A 19,215-nucleotide genomic window follows, 5' to 3' on the forward strand; every position below is an offset into this window, starting at 1 on the left:
CTTACACAGTTTTGCCAAATCGTTACAATGATGCTACAATGAAACTACAACGTGTTCTTTTATGGAGCCTGAAAAAGTATTCCAAAACACCAGTTTGTAGAAATCTACATTTAGGAAAAAAAAGAGACTGATTATTTGGAATCTTACAATCTTCACTGGAAGAAAAATCCCACAGATAGCCGTTTGGGATTTACTGGCAAAATATGCTTACATGGTGCCAATTTAATATATTCTGTGATTATATTTGGGCCAAAGCTGCCGAGGCAACTCAGCATCACTTCCCTGTATGAGTCCAACACAGTTTAAACAGCCAACTCTAAAAGTGTTTTTGCTGAGTTGCAACAATGAGCCCCCAGCAAAAGGTCTGCCAACTACATAATATAATTACACTGAAAGCTTCAGAAACACTTACGGCAGGAGTTTACATGAAAAAAAAAAAAAGGACAGATCTAACTGTACTGCTGAGGAATGGAGATGAGAAACTGAGCTGCAAGCGTCCAACTGTTACACCTGTCTTTTTTTAATGTGAGGAATAGTGGTAAGGATTCTGTCAAAGGTACCAGGTTCTTAAAATGTACTTAAAATGTGTACAAATATATGAGTTAGTGTCCGCATCTATCATCTATCATCTCTGAGAAGCAGAACATGACTGGATGTGATTGTATCTGATTTCTGCTCTGTCTCCTGCATGAATTTAATTTTGTATTACATTAAACAATTCAAACTATACACTGTACAACACAGCATAGGTGTACAAATGTGGAAACTGTATTTGCAATAAAGCAAAAATAAAAAGCTGCGCTCATCTTCTCTTGCACTGAGCCCTGCTGAGATGTTCACTGTGTGCAACTCAAGGGCTTTACCTCATGATGACGGGAGACCCACATTCTGTTAGTAGGACTGTGTGCATCAGAGAAATTACAAAGTTTTCTCAAGAACACTTGGGAAACAAAGCAACCCGGTGCAGTGAGAGATAGAGGCTTTAATCGTTCAAACAGCCACATTCAGAGCTGTCCAAAAAATGCAGACAAGCAGCAAGAAACTTTTCCTCACAAAGATGTTCTCCAATGCCACAACATCCACAAAGCACATTGTTGCTTTAACTGCTTGACTGAGTCCTAGAGTATTTGTTGTCAAAACAAGCCATGCGTGAGGCTACTCTGCTGTGTACCAATTCATAATAACTCTACAACATTGGAGAACAGTCTGGAAGGCGAAAACCTTCAATTTTTAACCAATATGGAATAAAAAACATAAAATGTGAAAATGAAATAAAAGGGACCAGAGGTACACTGTTAAAATGCAAAGACTTATCCTGTCAGGTTAATTTTAAATATTTACAGATGTGATAAAAGTATTTGTAATTTATTTATTTTTTTTGCATTTGTTTATAGATCTTTTAGTGGATGTTAGAAAAATGGAAAATAACTGAAGTGATTTAGTAATTCATTTCAAAATGGTAAGCTTACTTTCATTCATTACAATGCTGAATTAATCAATCGCATATTTCTGAAGATTATCCCTTACAGATAACAGAAACATGAAATTGTGTTTCTCAGACAACTAAAATAGCAACTAAGACCAATGAAAAGTATTTTAATAGAGAAATTCCTTGTTATGCTCCACACATTGATAGAGAAGCTGGCTGTTCAGAAAGTAATGTAACCAAAAGCATGTAAGGTTTAGTGGAAGGAAAAAGTGTGGTAGAAAATGTTTGCACAAACAACTGACAAGTGCAGCCTGTGGGAAAGTTAGAAACAAAGTTAATTCAAATATTTGGGGCAGATTTCCCAGAGACAGACTGCAACTAGAATATGTTCTTCATAGACTGACAGACAGACAGATTCAGGACATTGGCTACAATGGTAATACTCATTGTTTTGAGTCACTCCAGAACAAGAGACATCAGAAACATCTTACACAGAAACACAGGAAAAAGAACTGACCTGACACTGCTTATTATGAAAGTAAATGTTGCTTTTCTTTAGGAAAACAAAGTCTCAGAGTATAGAGGAATAGTGCAGGGCTGCACTTCGCTGACTGAAGATTCTACAGTCAGGGAAGATTTCATGTGTTGGTGTTGGTCCACTGTGTTTTGTCAATTTAAAAAATGCAGTGCATGTCTCTCTCTGCTGACAAGCTTTATGAAGATCCTGTTTTGTTTTTCCAGCAGCACTTTGCACCTGACCTCGCTGCCAAAACTAACAGTTCCTGGTTTTAATTAGAATGGATTTACTAGGCTGATTGACCACCTGACCCAAACCTCCGAGGTCATGGGCTATTGTCAGGAGGAAGACGAGAAACACCAGAACAATGCAAATGAGCAGAAGGCCAATAAAGCAGCAAGGAAAAAACCTCAACAGAGCCATGAACTGAATCTTCTCTATCACATGCCTCATTGATGCAGTAATTCATGCAAAAAAAGCCCAGGCCAAGTATTGAGTGCAAACACTGAACCGTTTAAGGCTAGCATTTTTATATCAAACATTCCTTTCTCATTGGTCTTCATAATCTTTAAATTTTCAGAAAAACTGAATTCCGATATTTCCAAAGTCATTAAGCATTACTGTTAAAACAAATAAATAAATTCCTGAAACATTTAAATCTGTCTGGAATTACATAGTTATGTACATTTAAAATGTTTCTAAGTGTAGGAGGTGTGTATGGTCGAAGGTTCAAATAGGCTCCAGTTTAGAGAGCAGATTGAAAAAGCAAAAGAAAAGTAAAGAATTGTCTAAACTAATATAAATGTCCAACACATCTTTTACTTTTCTGTGTGTAATTATTTGCTGGAATAATGGGTGCTGAGTGTTTTAAAGGTGGCCCATAAGGCTTTTTCCTTTAGTGAGTTGTAAACCTCTGTACAGCCAACATAAAAGCTCTGCAACGGTTTCAAAGCCAAAACAAAATGCCGGTTCTCCCTACAGCTGCTTGTAAGGCCTCATTTACACAACAGGATTTTCTTTCCTGAAAAGGTATTAACAAAACAATAAACAATAAGAAAAACCGCTCTACCATAGCTGGAATTTTCTAACATTTTTCTCTTCCTGCTTTGTCAGAAAGTTGCAGTAAGACTCTAAACGCTGTATTTGCATTTTAGGAAAATGCCATTTTAATTGCTCCTTTCACTCTTCTCATATATTATTTTGAGCACTTTCTGTGTGATTGACTGTTTTGGCTATTATCATCTAAACCACAGGTGTCAAACTCCAGTCCTCAAGGGCCGCTGTCCTGCAGTTTTTAGATGTGCCACAGGTACAAAACACTGGAATGAAATGGTTTAATTACCTCCTCCTTGTGTAGATCAGTTCTCCAGAGTCTTAATGACCTAATTATTCTATTCAGGTGTGGTGCAGCCGAGGCACATCTAAAAGTTGCAGGACACCGGCCCTTGAGGACTGGAGTTTGACACCCCTGATCTAAACCATAATGTGGGCATCCATTACAGAAAGAGGCCAGCCAAATGGACACATATATTACAGCCATGAATAGCATGGATGCATTTTGAAATATAACAGACTATCTTGTTCTGCCTATTGATATAATGATGATAACACATTTTTAACACACTTTTCTGCAGAATTGAATCACCTGTAGATGGTTTCCATCAGAATGGCTTTGAGAACTTTTTAAACCGTGTACCATGAAATGTTAGATTCGTTTCTGACAAATATATATATATAAAAATGCCCAATTTAGCCAACGAGAAAGAAACTTTGTCTGCCTTTATTAATATGTCTGTCTGCAGTTCAGCCAGTTCACTGAAAGTGATATGTAATTATCACATAGTCTGACCACATAAGATTGCCGTCAGGGGACGTTGCTGACTGGGTGCTTATGGAGACCTGACACTGACACCCTCAGTTGAAGTCTGAAAGGGGCTTATGAAACTACTTACTGTAACAACCAAGTTCCACTCATCGCTCCACAAAGCTCATTATTACCCAGCAATCCACTTAAGCCTCTTTATTCACAGCTATTCACATAAACACACACACACTTATTATTGCTATCTTTGTAAGGACACTCACTGAAACAAACAGAGCCCTTCAACCTTCCCTAAATGTTTGACCCCAGCTAAAACCTAATCCCAAACTTCACTCTAAAACTGAGTCACAAGCTACTAGCATCTTTTTGGGGATTTTTAACAAATGAATTAATTCGTAGATCTAAAATTAAAAAAACACTTTCTTCAAAAATGCCCACAGAAATACGATTATTATGACAAACAGAGATCTGATAGGTAAAAGGTTGGTAATTAAAACTGAACAAATAAACTGGCGAGGATCACTGTGAATTGAAGCAGGGATTGTTACATAAACAATCTTCTCTGTGGTCGTTCTGCTTATTCAAAGGACTAACATCTTTTTATGGTCCTGACACTAATATCTATCTTGTGGGAAATTTCTATCATTGATTTCCCTCTTTGAAAACTGTAAGACTTCCAGGAGTAATAGAGTTTCTTTTACAGTACACTACAGGAATAAGATAACCTGTGCATGCCTGGTTCAATCTAATAAATATATATTTGTTCTGGTTCAGGAACATAGAGCAAGAAGCACAGTGTAGTTCACCATTCACATGTAGTTATGTCCAACTGTTTTTAAAGCTAGTCTTCTTTTACATCTTTCTTACCGCATTATTAATATATTTTAAAATTAATAATTTTTTTATCTCTTTACCACCATAAACATATCACAGATTATATGCCACATCTTACATCTACAATACAGAAAGTCCTTGCAGATATTAAGCTGCCACAAGTTTGTTGATCCAGTTTCTTTTTATTGCCATAAGCAAGTTGGCATTTTTAAATTCAAGGACAGTATCGTTCTCATGACATTCAGTTCAGCTGCAATTATACTCTCTTAAGTTCAACTATTGCACATAGAGTGTCTTGCAAAAGCACTCAAACCCCTTAAGCCTTTTTGACATTTGTGACGTTACAACCAACATCTTGAATGTATATTTATAGGATTTCTCTGTGACAAACTAACACAAAGTAGTGCAAAATTATGAGGTGTGAGGACGATGGCTCATTGTTTTCAATTTAATTTTAGAAATTTAATTTTGACAAGTTGACAATTGGATACAGCCCCACAAAAACCTAACTTTGAAGAACTACCTCCCACTGTAATTTCAGCTGGAAGTCTTTTTCTTCCAGGTTGATTGCACACTTAGAATAAATATGCAATGTACTTCTTGTAATTTTCTCAGATTAATGCTCTTCTTTCACGAACTATCGATTTAGATGGGTAGCCATGTCTTGTTAAATCTCTAGTTATTGCCTACTCTCAGATGACAGATACCACTGAACTGTTCAAAGGTTCAGATCATATTTTATGTCCAACACTTCTTTAGATACCCGACTACCTTATCTCTCACATGTTTCCTGTGTTCCTTGGTTTTCACAATGCAGGTTGTTGACTAATATTCTAACAAATCTAGAAGTGACATCTGAAGAACGTTGGTAACAAAGTGATTTACTTGGCTGCTGGTTTATTCCAACAAAATCCCAGTAAAATTTGAAGTGTAAAAATGTCAAAAAGGAGAAATGTTCAAGCTGCATGAATACTTTTGTAAGGTGCTGTATTACAAAACTCAGATATTGTGATAAAGAAATGTGTAAATTGATAATACTTTAAAATAACACCTAATTATTATAATCACACTTATGTTTAAATGCAAAATTAAGGAATTGGCTTAACTGATAAAACTATGGACAAACACAAAAGTACAATTTGACTATCTACTGAAACCAAAGCAACTTTTAAAAACTGGAATGTTTTATTATGTGACATTTTCCTATTGCAATTGTATTGTTACACTCTGCTAAAAGTAGAGCTGCTAATGACACATATTGCTGGCAGGCAGATCTCCCCAATGCTCCCGTGGAAAGGTTACAGACGGTATCTGAGACCTGAAACAAAATATCAGGCAGCACTGCAGCCATCTTCCACTGCTGATTCATATTCTGCACACAGTGGGATCACTTTCAGTGTACACACACCCAGACAGGCCTCGACTAATGACTTGCAGCTCGCTGCTTAATCGGTCGACATACACGTCTGAGCGTTTAAACCCAGTAAGCTTCTGCCTGATGTGTTTCTTTCGCTTTTTTCCCTCCATCAGCTCTGAAGGCTCACATGAAACTTTAACTGGAAAACTTAGGGTTGGATACACTGGCCGCTCCTTTTTCTGCTTTCTAGATAAAAAGCTTACTCCACAATAGCTGTGTCTGAGTGAAGCTTCCAAGTAATTAACACATTATTAAAAAGTTTCCACTTCTCAAAGCTTTAGCCCCTAGTAAGAGCATAAACTGTGGTCTTTGAAGACAAACTGTATGTGAAGGATGCTAAAATGTAAATCACCACCAGGTTTTAAAATCTTGGAGGAATAGCCATTGAATATTGTATAAGAGTGAAGGCTCATTGGGAATTCAACAACAATATCATAAAAACTGAGCTCATTTTTGATTAGGAAAAGTAATAGATTTTATATAGTTATTCAATATCAAAACCAGTTAACCATGGTTGTTATATTTAAAAATCAAGAAATCAACTTCAAAAATGTACAAGTCCTGTAATATAAATTATGAAGGTTTTTCTAGTTTTTAGCCTGAGCATCTTGTTTTTGACCAATACAGAGCTTAGCCAAACAGTCATATTAGGAGTTTATATAAAACACCAACACCAAGTAGTGCATAATTATAAAGTGGAAAGAAAATGTTTTAAGATTTTTTCTATTTTTTATCAATAAATACATGAAAATTGTGGTGTACAATTGCATACAACACCAATTATTCAGACTTTGGATGTCATTAGCCTGCAGATCACCTGTATTAATGTTAGTAGAAATATCTTAATTCTGTAGGAGGCCTCAAAGTTTTATTTGCCTCATGAAGTACAAATATCACCACATCAGGGATAATGATTTGAAGAAGGTTAAAGCAGGTACTTTGGACAGATGTGGCTCAACTTTTTGGCCTACATGGAAAACGCTATGCATGGCAGGAAACTAATAAAGCACATCCCCCTGTTTTAATCCATCCCCCATTAAACACAGGGGTGGCAGCATCAGGCGGCGGGAAAGCTTTTCTGTGAAAGTGCTAAGAAGGTTTGGAAGATAAAGACAGGCTACAAGAAAACCAGTAAGTTTGAGACTAAAAACAAATACATACAACAGTTGTTAGGTTTTTCATTTTAAATATTATTTTAAAACACATAGCATCATAAATACACTCCCCCAATAAAATGCATAAACTAAATCTGTAAAGGGTCAAGTGCTATGAAATAATAATTCAAACACTGAATAAATCCTGTTTTATTATTTTAAACAAAATCACCATCCATTTGAAAGAAAACCTGAACTCAACTCAGAATGCCATTAAGCCGGAAGAAAAACAACAAATATTGTGTTAAAGCTAGACGTCCCTGAGGACACAGGCAGCCTACTCACAGTCAAGTCAGCACATCCTTTCTACAACTTAAGAAAAGCTAATTCCCCAATGAGAAGGCCTCGCTGCTGTGTGTGCTGACACACTAGAAGAGAATTCGCACTATGTTTGATCATGTCTTTGGTGCCAATACAGTACGCCTGCAAACAGAGAGCAGAGAAATCCAGGTCACGCTCAAAGCCCTTCAAAGATTTCTTATTTTGCACACAGTTGTCTCACTCTGCTAAAACTCCCATTTCCTTATTCCCTTTTTGTGTTGCACTGCATTATTACTGAGCATTTTCCTCTGCATAGTGCCTCTGTCTGTTCTGGTAATCATTGGTAGTCACGCTAACATTCAGAGTATGCCCTTTTTACCCTTTTCTCTGTTTGCCATGCTGACCCTTGTTTTTTGTTTTTCTTTTACCGTCCTGTTTTTCCTCGCAGCTTTTCTCCTATATTTGGATTCCCCATTTTCTCCTCATTAGTCCTCACTTCCCCTTTCTCTTGCCTTCCCATTACACTTTAACAACCTCTGTGCTTCAATGCGCTTTCACCTAGTAAATAATTAATATCTTGACCTCTTGCCTCTAAGATCACATCAAAAAGCAGCTTTAGGGGGGTTTCTTTAATATTCTCCTTAAATTTATCTTTTTCAACCATCATATGGTTTTGAGTAGTTAGTATAAATTTTTTAGCAGGATCCTTGAATGCAAACCCGAGCGAGAAGGCGCTCGTTTTCTCACTGTTGATGAACATTTTGTCTGTACTCAATAAATCACACAGCGATCATTTAATTTTTGATTGGGTTGCATGAGTTTGTGCTTAGAGACCTCAGAGTGACTCAGAGAAAATGGAGTCATGCCCCACTAATAAGAAACATACTATGTGGAGAAAGATGGCACCACTGAAATGCATTTGTCCTCATCAGCCATTAATGTCAAATCTCCCAGAGAAATGACGACATTTATTAAACGTGAGTGTGCAGACGGAAAATATGTGCTCATATGTGTGTGACTCTTAACTACTGCACAGAGAAGAGCGAACAAGCGGCAGGTGATTATTAGCATTCTCTAAATGTAGCTGTTAAATCACAGCTTGAGCTTAAATGATAAAAACCGGCAGACAGCTCCGAGTATAGATGAGGACAACCGGCTGTGAAATAGTCCTGTGAGGTTGTCACAAACCTGCATCAGAGTAAGATGTGACACATTACTGAATAAGTTTGTGAGAAGTTGCAGAGATATATGTCATTTGACATGTAATCTTATTTAACTTCACAGGGACCATAATTTGCTTGTGTCGGTGGTTCCAGAGCAAATTAAACTCCTGAGTGTTAAAACACCGCTTCATCTTAAAAATGAGCTCTTCCATGGTGAGATTTACTGAAAACTGGAGTTAGAGTGGGGCTTCATGGGTTTCTGGAGACAATAATCTTTACCAGTAAAACTTTACACACAACTGCCTTGTCTTTCCCATTCATTGTTGCCAGCTTGGTGTCTTCCAGACCCATTTAGTCTTATGATGGAGCTCATAAATAAGAATCAAGTAACATCTGAGACAACATCAGCTAGTTCCCATGAATAATTAGTCACAGTAAACTGCAATGCACAATTGTTGAAAGCTAAAGGTCATCATTTGGAACCAGTTGAAATTATTCATTTAAGTAGAAGAGATGAATTTCACTGCTTCCTTTTACAATAAATAATGATATTTTCCTGTCAATAGCTTTAGTGTTTTGAAGGACTTTATAACTGTAATAGAAATACTTTTTTAAAATAAAAAGCCCCCAAAAACCACTGAATTTCAGAATAGACACTAAAAAGAATCAAAGCAGCTAAAAAACGAGTTCTTACTTTAATATGATCACAGTGGGGGTCATAACACAGGAGGAGGGGGGGGTGATATTAAGAGGAGCTTTAACTAAAATCTAGGGTAAGCCTCAGTAATATGGTAAGATAGACAGATTTGGTCGGCCAGCTGATTGGGGTTTTACGTTTGCTGGCAAAAAAAAAAAAAAAAAAGACAATTAAGATTACATGAGTGCTTAAAGGCTGTGATCTTGGAACCGAGGTTTTCTATTAGAGCACGAGGAAGGATGAGCAGTCTAATCTTACTGAAGTTAACAACATGAATACATATGGCATACCTCAACCTGCTGGCAGATCTGAATGAGCTTGGCCATTTGATTCTCCAGTTCACTGTTCCTCTTCACCAGGTTGGTCAGGTTGTTCTCCAGAGTTTGCTGTTTGAAGGGACAAGGAGGGGAACAAAAGGAAGAAAAGGGGAATGAGAGAGAGGAAGAGATCACTAATGATGTGTGTTTGAGTGCCAGATTTTCTGGCAATTCTTAGTGATAAAATTTTAAAATTTGTGTGTAATGTGAAGATAAATAATGCGTCTTTTCATTACTAGGTAATAAGATGGTAATATATCTGAGTTGCTGAGTTTTCTAAGACATAAATCGGCCAAACCGGCGTAACATTTTGACTTAATGCTGCCAATTAGTGTGTTGGTCACACTTTTCGCTGCCAACGCAGCCCTGACCCATGAGGTACAGACATTACTAGACCCAGAAGGCTTGCTGTAGTATCTGGCACTAAGTTGTTAGCAACCGATCGTTGAAGTACAGCAAGTTGTGAGGTGGGCCTCTATAGATTGGACTTCTTAAGCCAGCACAGATGCTCAATTTAATTAGGATCTGATCATTTGGAGGCCAAGTCAACACAACAAATCACTGTTGAACCAATTGCTGTTTGTGGCACGGTGCATTATACTGCTAAAAGAGATTACAGCCATCAGCAAATACAGTTCACCCAGGGTTTCTCAGCAGAATATTGTTCAAAGCAGAACACTGGCTCGGCCAGCTCACCGGCTTCCAAAAAGAGTCCCTTCTCTTATACTGCAGTTATAATGCCAACTGTGTTTGCTTTTGGCTGTGGCCAGAGGTCGGCATGGGGAATCTGACTGATCTGCTGCTTTGCAGCCCTATAAGCAGCTGTTTACAGTGTATTCTGCCACCTTCCTATTTGAGGTACAGTAGTTCACCTGTAGGACGAGGATCTGACACTACACTGCAAAAACACAAAATCTTACCGAGTATTTTTGGTCTGGTTTCTAATGTAAATATCTTAATACACTTGAAATATGTCAAAACTAGCTTAAAAGTAACTTTTAGCAAGATAAAGAAGCTTGTTTCAAGTCCATAATTCCGTACTGATAAAAAAGTACTAGTTCCACTGGCAGATTATTTTACTTACAATATGGGAAACACCTTCAACGTTGGGAGACAATCTTACCTACCAGTATAACCTTCTCAAAGTTGCCCTTATTGAACTCTGTGTTGCCATTTATTCCTGCTTTCAACAAGTCATCTTTGAGATCAGTGTCACTTATTTTCTTATACATCCCACCCACTATCAGGTTCAATGATGAAGAGATAATTAGTATGAATCATCTGTCAGTGATCAAACGCTGTGCCTGATTGGTGAATGGTATATAATATCTACATTAGAGCATTTGAATATTTATACATGTTGAACAAAGACCGTTTTTTGGACGTGCAATGATTATCTTTAGTGCAGCTCAAACATAGAGAGCTTAGGGCAATAACAGTAAAAGCTCTATTAATACTTCCAGGTATCTTTTGGGTGGGATGTTATAATAAAGCACAGCACAAATCCTTTGTTCTTAGGTAAGTAGATGTAGAAAATGGAAGAGATTACTTTAAACCTGTTTATTCATTAATTCAATAATAATCCTAAAATAAATGTCTCTGAATGTTTACTTAAATGGAAACAAATGTTTTTCTTCTGGTTATTTTATCTTGTCAGGTTCATTCTACATAGTCCCACATTAAATTTCTATCAGTGCAAATAAATGCAGCAACCAAAACAGAAGATGATGCAAGAGCCAAAAAACGTCCATTTGTGATTTAAGTGTCTAACCTTATTTCATGTTACATCAAAGCCACGGAAAGAACACTGTGATCTCTGAAAATAATCAGCCTTCACTAATAGTTTTAATGATCAAACACTCAATTACAGCCCATTGACCGTGGCTGTTTAACCAATGCAAGACAAAAGACGATCTCACAGAAAAATAAACTCACTCATAACAGTACAAAAGATAAAAAAAATGGAGATAAGCAAATGAGAAGGCACAAAAAGGAGCTGCCATTCCAAAAGAAGCAAATCAATGGTGGTGGCATCAAAAGCAACATTTGCAGCTGCAAAGAAAACAGTGGAACAAAGCAGCAGACAAGCGGCGGGCGTTTGAAGTATCTCTACTCATGCAAGTGAAGAGGGGGAGTGGATCTGGACGAACACCTGGTCTGTAGGTTGTTTGCCTGAATGCAGCTCTATCTGTTCCCCCCTCAATCAGGGATCCATAGTGGTTTCCAGTATCTCCTCAACCTGTCAGTCAGCCTGATATACTCTGTCTATCTGTTGTCTGTTTGACTTTGTGGCCACTTAATTACCTATCCGATTCCTTATCTTCCTTTCTGCATCCTTTCCTTATCCGGCCAAGTGTCTACCTGTGTGCCTTATTGTTCCTCTGTGGGAATAGCGAAGGAATGGGGAGGGTATGTGGATGGGCACAGGGGTTTTAGGGTTCTGGTAAAAAGGCAGCCGGGAAACTCACCGCAGCGCTTGTCTTTGAAGCCTCCATTACTGCATCTGACACTCTGCCCGGGCTCACCTGATAAGCCTACAACACACACACACATACACCTACATAAGTGCACACATAAACACACACACAGACAAGCCTGATCGCACAACATCTGCAAGCTTAATGCACAGCAACCAAGGAGAGACGCTCCAGAGAAAGTTGAATGCAGATGAGACAGAGACGTTTAGACTGGCTGTTGACATTTGTTCCTTCAGAACCAGCCCTGAGCTTAGATCATGAGAGAGAGAGAGAGAGTGTTGGGCTGTCTCAGGGAGCCTGAAGTGGAGCCACAGTGAGTGGGGACAGATGGGTCATTAATTAGCAAGCTGGGGACCAAGATGATTAATATATCAGAACACAGCTGCCCCACCTGAGACTGCAGGGTAAGTAAACTCCTCTGTCCGCAACAGACCTACATACATGTATGTATGCCATGGTTTATGTATGTGACTCACTGGGTGTTTCTTTGCTACAAATATGTGTCTGAATATCACAAGAGATGGACTTCTACACAGGTTTATTCACAAAATGCCAGCACATTAGAAAGTGACCACATTGAAAATCCCAAAGTGCCTTCTAGCCCTGACATAATATCCAACTTGCAGCATTAAATACTTAAGCACCAAGAAGTCGGCTGATGACCAGAACTGGCAGGCCATGATCTTAAGACTCTTTTCAAAACAATGAAGGCACAATACTTGAGAGCTACCAGACTATGCTAAGAGCAACACTCTTCAGTCCAGTAAACTCAGTTAACTAGTTTCAATATCAGTTCAGCTTTCAAAACCAAACGTTATTTAACAGGAATCTGTATGTTTTATGGCAAGACATGTTAAAGATTAATACAGGCTGCAAAAGTGAAAGAGACTCAGACTTTAGTAGATAACTGTCTGGGTGAATGGACTTTAACAAAAATGCCCTGTTTAGTTATGTGGAGCCTTCATCCTCCATATCTCGTGGGACATGTTTGGAAAATGTTGGCATCCTTTCAAATTCTGATCGGTGCATCTATATTGAACATGTGACCATAATTTCAACAGTTTAGTAAAAGAGTAAAAAAAAAATTCATCTTCAAACAAAAAACCTTATGTAAGTCATGAACAAATTCAATGACTTAGCCTCCCATACATGTGTGCTTTAGACTTATTTAATTATTATTAAAAGTAATAAATAAAAACATTTATTAATATCAATACATTTCTGCAATAAAATGAGGTCAGTATTAAAGCAACAAAACACTCAACTTCTAAAAAGAAATAATCAAAAGTTTGGTCTTGAACCTCTCTCATCTCGAAAGTAAACACAACTCTGTAGACCGAGTTGTGTTTATATCTCAGAGAGCTACAAAAATAGAAAAAAATCTCCCCAATAATCTGAATAACATTGTTTCAAGAACAACAGTGGCCAAGCTGCAGTAGAACGCTGTATGAGTCAGATGGAAATGACTAGGCGTAGTCTCAAAAATGACTTAGAAGAGGCAAGACTTGCTGACTTGAATAGCGTCTGGGCTGCCAGCCATAGCCAGTGCTGGTCAGTGAGTAATACAGTAATTTATGCATGTCTTGATGATCAAAGTTGCAGAAATAAACCCCAAAGACGAATACTACAGCAGTTAGAAGAAATCACAGGAGTTGGAAGGGATGCTGATTTATATACAATCTGACTTTTCAATTCAGTGAAAAAAAGACAAGAATGAGAGAGAAGGTAATATGTAGTGCCTTGCAAAACTATTATTATCCCTTCAACATTTTCACATTTAAAAAAATTACAACCGACAGTTTTTATTTATTTCAATGGGATTTTATAAGACAGACCAATAGAGTAACACATAGCTATATTGATAAACTGCAAACATCCCTAGCCATTGCAATCCACCTAAATATAGTAAGTAATTCTGGAGGAAATGTTGCGATATATAACTTGGGTGAAAGAATCTGTCAATGAGTTTAAAATCTGGGTTATGGAAGATGCTGTTATAGGAGGAGACAACTGTTAAACATTTATCGCATATGGGTTCAAAACAGTGTGGCAGAAAACACTGTGCATCGTCAAGAAAACATCATGCTCCTGTAAAACATGGTGGTGGGAGTGCCTTATATTGCCTTATATTAAGTAGCCAGGTTCCCCTTCCAACATGGAACGAGAGGTGAAACGAAACACAGGTTCATCACAGAAGAAAAAATCTGTTAGAGGCTGCAAAAGACTTGAGACTGTAATGAGGTCCATCTTCTCAAACCAGTGAGCCAGAGGAAGTGTTTAGATCAAATCTCATCTATATTCTCCATCAAATCTAACTGGTCTTGAACTATTTTGTGTTTTATTTAGCGTCTGAATGATCAAAGTTAGTCGAAAAGAACTAACTTTTCAACTAATTTTGCCCTTTAATTGGGAGTTCATGATGTGAGAATTTGCGAGAAGCTTCGAGTGATATTAAGTTTTGCAAGGTGATTTAGTTTTATACATAGATTTGTCTTATCTTGTTATCCAGGATATTTTTAATTTCTTTACGTAGATACAGGAACATAAATTGTGATTTTTGTTCACAAAGGTTTGGTCTGACTTCTACTGTCAGGATCTTATAGGATCTTAAAGGATCTGCCTTTCATGGGAAGATAGGTGACAGAAGGAGTGAAGCAGGAGCAAACCTCAACAAGAAAAATCATTACAGCACCCAACAGGCATCGGAGATAGCTAACACCACCCAGAGACAGTGAGCTGAAGCAGAAAAAAGAACATAAATAGAAAAGGAAATATCGACAGAACAAAGACAAGAGGAGGTTGCAACCAACCAAGTGTTGAATGGATGGTTTCAGGCATGGGGTAATATCAGTCATCCTCTGATTCAGCTCTGGACATGGCATCTTATGACAGCGAATACAGAGAAGGCCACTGAGATGGAGGGGGTTGATGAGATGGAAATAGGTCTGAGCCCCATGCTGTGAGGGGCAGCTCGGCTGAGTAGTTCCCGTCTGGCTCGCCCTCCGACCCAGTCGTCTTTCCGTCTCTTCTCCTCTCTTCTTTTCTATTATTATTCATCTTCCTGCCATTCACTGGGTTACACTTTTCCTTATACAGTATGCTTTTTCGAGCTCTTCAACCTGTGTCTGGCTGCTTCAGTCCTTATTCTGTCTGCCCACAGCACAAGCACATCCGCAACTGCTGACAGCCTCTCAACTTGGGTTACATCAGCCGCCTGCACATGACATCATTGTGTTCAGGGGCTTCTGGGTTTCATTTCCTTAGAGATGATCCATGTCTACTAAGAAAAAAATCCCTATTTATGTTACAATATCCAATGAGAGAGAAGAGAGGGATAATAGCTGTAAAAATGGACAGCATTTTTACAACTGTCACAATTCACTGCGTTATTCAGTCTAAAGTGTCTCTTGGGGTTTGTTTACTTCAAAGTGCTGCTTAATAACAAAATCACAGAATTACATCATCTGGGCTGTGCGTCAGGGCAACTTTGACAGTAATTATGAATTATTATTTAGATTTTGGTGAAATATTATTATGCTAATCCTAATACAATGGCCACTGAACTTATTTTGGGTGAGGTTTGAAATTAAATTAAACAATTAGTCTAGAAGAATTAGTATCCATTGATTGCAGTACTGTTGTTTGTTGAACAAATACAGGACAAACATATCAAATAAAAAATGGTATCATGAGGATGGAAAAGTGAAAAACATCCGAATGTAATGTAAAGTAAAATTGACTTTAAATAGGTGAAATTAAACTCAATTAAACCCCCTGAAAAAAATCACTGAATTTATTAGGTGGAAGTAAAGATCAGCATCTTTATCAGTGTTTGATGTAAAAATAGCACAGACAGTCAAAAGTGTAAAAGACCAACAGTGTTAGAATGAGTGCTTTTGCAGCATTCACACACTTAGAAACAGCAAAAGATAACATCTTACAAATTTCCATTTTTTGTCCCAGAGGATGCAATTTTATGCTGAACTCTGCCCCTGTTTTATTAGACGACACTCGTCAGCCATTACAAGAATAGTAACAACAAAAGTCCAAGACAAACCACAACACAGATGGAACATAACTCCCTAAGGTCAAGTGTCTATGTTCAAAGTCTTTTCTTATAATTTAATCAATACTTTTCCCTATCCACAAGAGAAACAAGACACTAAGAGATCCAGAAACGAAAGCAAGAGTTTTAGCTCACACAAGAGCTGAACAAGCTCACTTTACAAAAGTTGTTAAGAAGGCTTGTCAGAATCTGGACGTGTCGCAACTCAAGCCTCCTGGGAAACACTGTTTTTTGTCTAAGGATGATATTTCACAGAATAAAATCCTTGAGAACAACAAATTGTAGCAGCTTATTTTAAACAGAGTCATGCTTGTCACACAACCTTCAAGCATGGAGCTCAATTAATGAGGCCAATAGGGATGCAAAAACCAAGTGAAATATAAACACATTTTTCTTGTGTCTTACTTAAAAAAAGGCAGAATATTAGACTATGGTGGCCTCTGTACCAAATCCATCAAGACAAGAGTTTTCTGCTAAGAAATGCACTGCAGAAAAGAAATACTAAAATGACTACATTAAAGTTAAAAGCATACTTGTTCACTTATTTCCTCAGACTTGTTGGAAAAAGCTAAAAAAGAGAAAGAATGAAAAAAAGATAAAAACTTTAAAAAGCTTTTACCACGGTTCCCAGCAGCCTTCATCCCAAAACACTTATTATTGGAGGATGGTACCTTAAATGGACACAAATCCAATATAAATTGTAAGTTTTTAGCCGCATGAGGGGATTAAGGTCAAGCCATTTCTCACTGGATTTGAAAGGGAATAATGACTGTGTAGTTAATGTCATAACCACCGAGCACCAGTGAGGAGGTCTGGCATTTAAATTTGTTTATAAGACTATTTGATATTCATGGGGTGTCTGTGCTTTTAGCCTCCCAATTATTTGTTAAGGTCTGCAACAGTAGAACCTGGGACTCCTGAGGACCAGTCGAATGCACGGAGAGAATAAAAATGAAATGGAAAAAAATAAAAAAACTGACTTTGTACGAAGCACAGGCATTACCTTGGCCACTTTCAGATCCTCTGTCCTTTATGAGCTGTTTACCATGAGATTACAGACAAATGATACCAAGACATTTGAAGTATAAGAAGATGGGAAATTTGGGGATTGTGAGAGGTGCCTGGGCTGAGATAAAATAGGCTAGAGGAAAACAGTTATATGGTTGAATGGGCTTAAAGAGATCCCTGTTTTATTTCAATCAGCCTGCAATGAATTCTTGGAGGAGAAATGCAATTCCGTATTAACAGATTAAAAATGGAGGAATGCAAAAACCATTCAAGTGGCTTGATTGGTGTTCCAAATAATCAATATTTTCTTTGAAAGAAAAAAAGGTGTCTCCTGCTCCCTTTGTTGAATGCTCTTTCTTATCCTGCCATATGTGTTTGTGTGTCTAAAAATGGGTTCACATGTAAATAACTGTGCTCCTGCATAAGTATGCATTTTATTGCAATGGCAAATATGTGCAAAATATATGTTGTGTCTGAATTGCAAACCTTTTTTTTAACTTCTATAGTAGCTTGGCTTGTTCAGATATTAAATATGCAATAGTATCTGATGTGTAGAAAGGTTATGATGATTTATTTACTTAAAGCCATGAGCACAAGGCGCATATGCAACAATTTGACAAGGGTATTACAAAAAAAAAAAACTATGCTAGAAAATTTTGCTAATTTTTGTTCCTGCTTAAATCAAAAATGGTTATTAATATGAGCACTTTTTGTTGCATCAATATTTCTGTAGTATCTGAATAATACACTTAACGGAAAAAGTTCAAAGACCAGAGTGAATAAGTGGCTCACAAAAGGTTTAAGCCCAATGGAATCTATTAGGAAAAAGATTGCTTTCTGCTAGAAATGCATGAAAGTGAGTGGCTTTGTGCAGAGGGTAAAATGCTTTCAGGAATGGGCTGCAAGAGGTTTAGATTTTGCTAGTCAAAAGAGGGGCATTAGTGATAAAATTCTGAAGTTTCACATTTTAGCAAATAATGAGAGTGCCGACTGTGTTTTCTTTTTTAAACCTGAGGTACCAGAATATGCTGTCATTGTTAATTAGTTGAAGAAAGGAGATTGGTTAAAGATTCTGTGTTGCTGAGTCCTTTCTGGATTCTTGTTCCTCTCTCTTTTTTGGTTTTCGCCAGTACACTTGCTTTTCACTCACAGTGGAAACACATTTTTTGTGTTTGGTTAATTGGGGAATCCAAATTTGCCTGTAGGTGTGACAGTGAGCATGCAGAGCTGTCTGTCACTCTGGGTTAGTTATGTGATGACAAATTCAGTGAGTACACCCACTGGGATCACTTCCAACCGCCTGTCTCCCACAAAGGACGCAGATGGATGGCTTCCCAGATAGAACAAATGACAGAACAAAGAAGAAAAATTAACATTAAATCAATCTAATGGCTACAAAAACTAAAACATGCAATTAATAAAAAAAATGGACAGAAATCGAAGAGGGCTGTCTAGAGTGAAGTATGGCTGAAGTTCTTTCAGTTTTTATTTAATCTCTGTGTGTCTCTTCCAGTTTCCAGTAGCCACAAGTTGTCCATTGCACTAACATCAGAAATTGCAGCATCTTAATAACTTGCAGGATTGACAGGATTGGTGAGTATGACCAGCTGAGATGGATGTTGTGCCCCACACTGCAGGTCTTTGTTGTCTACATCCACCGTGTCCTCACTGGATGATACCATTAGATTCGAGTGACCAGCTGAGGGACACGCAAGGAATGCTGATGTTTTAAAGATTTCAGTGGTGCGTAACCAGTGTGACTCCTATCAAAATCTCATATTCTCCAAAACCTGTGATGTTTATAGAGATAAGAGTCTGTAGCAGAGTTCGGATAAATTGGCAGCAGGATTTTAATTAACTAACAAAATATCAGACAGTTTTAGAAATGAATTTCAGGTCTGAAGGAAATAATCAGGAAATTATCTGCAAAATATTTTTTTCCACTTCAGTTCACTCCTTCATTCATTCATTCTTTTTCCTGTTGATAAGAAAAGTAAGTACTAGGGTAGAGTTTGCTCCCAGATTCTCAATAATCACAGCTTTCTAAGCATTT

At 37.6% G+C, this 19,215-nt stretch overlaps 1 protein-coding gene across 4 annotated transcripts in view; it reads right to left on the minus strand.

Moving 5' to 3' along the window:
• The window catches only part of mid2 (midline 2), a 150,884-nt gene that overhangs the window by 32,521 nt on the left and 99,148 nt on the right, over nt 1-19,215 (minus strand). For 3 of the 4 annotated variants that reach the window (XM_023328674.1, XM_023328673.1, XM_023328675.1), the window contains 2 exons: nt 12,080-12,145; nt 9,585-9,680 (listed from right to left, as the gene is read on the minus strand). In XM_023328674.1, the coding sequence (XP_023184442.1) occupies nt 9,585-9,680; nt 12,080-12,145 (162 nt within the window). The remainder of the gene's footprint in view (nt 1-9,584; nt 9,681-12,079; nt 12,146-19,215) is intronic. The other variant, XM_005806786.2, reaches the window with a different exon arrangement.

This window comes from Xiphophorus maculatus, chromosome 23 (genome assembly GCF_002775205.1).
Source record: "Xiphophorus maculatus strain JP 163 A chromosome 23, X_maculatus-5.0-male, whole genome shotgun sequence".
In the NCBI taxonomy this organism is placed as follows: Eukaryota; Metazoa; Chordata; class Actinopteri; order Cyprinodontiformes; family Poeciliidae; genus Xiphophorus; species Xiphophorus maculatus.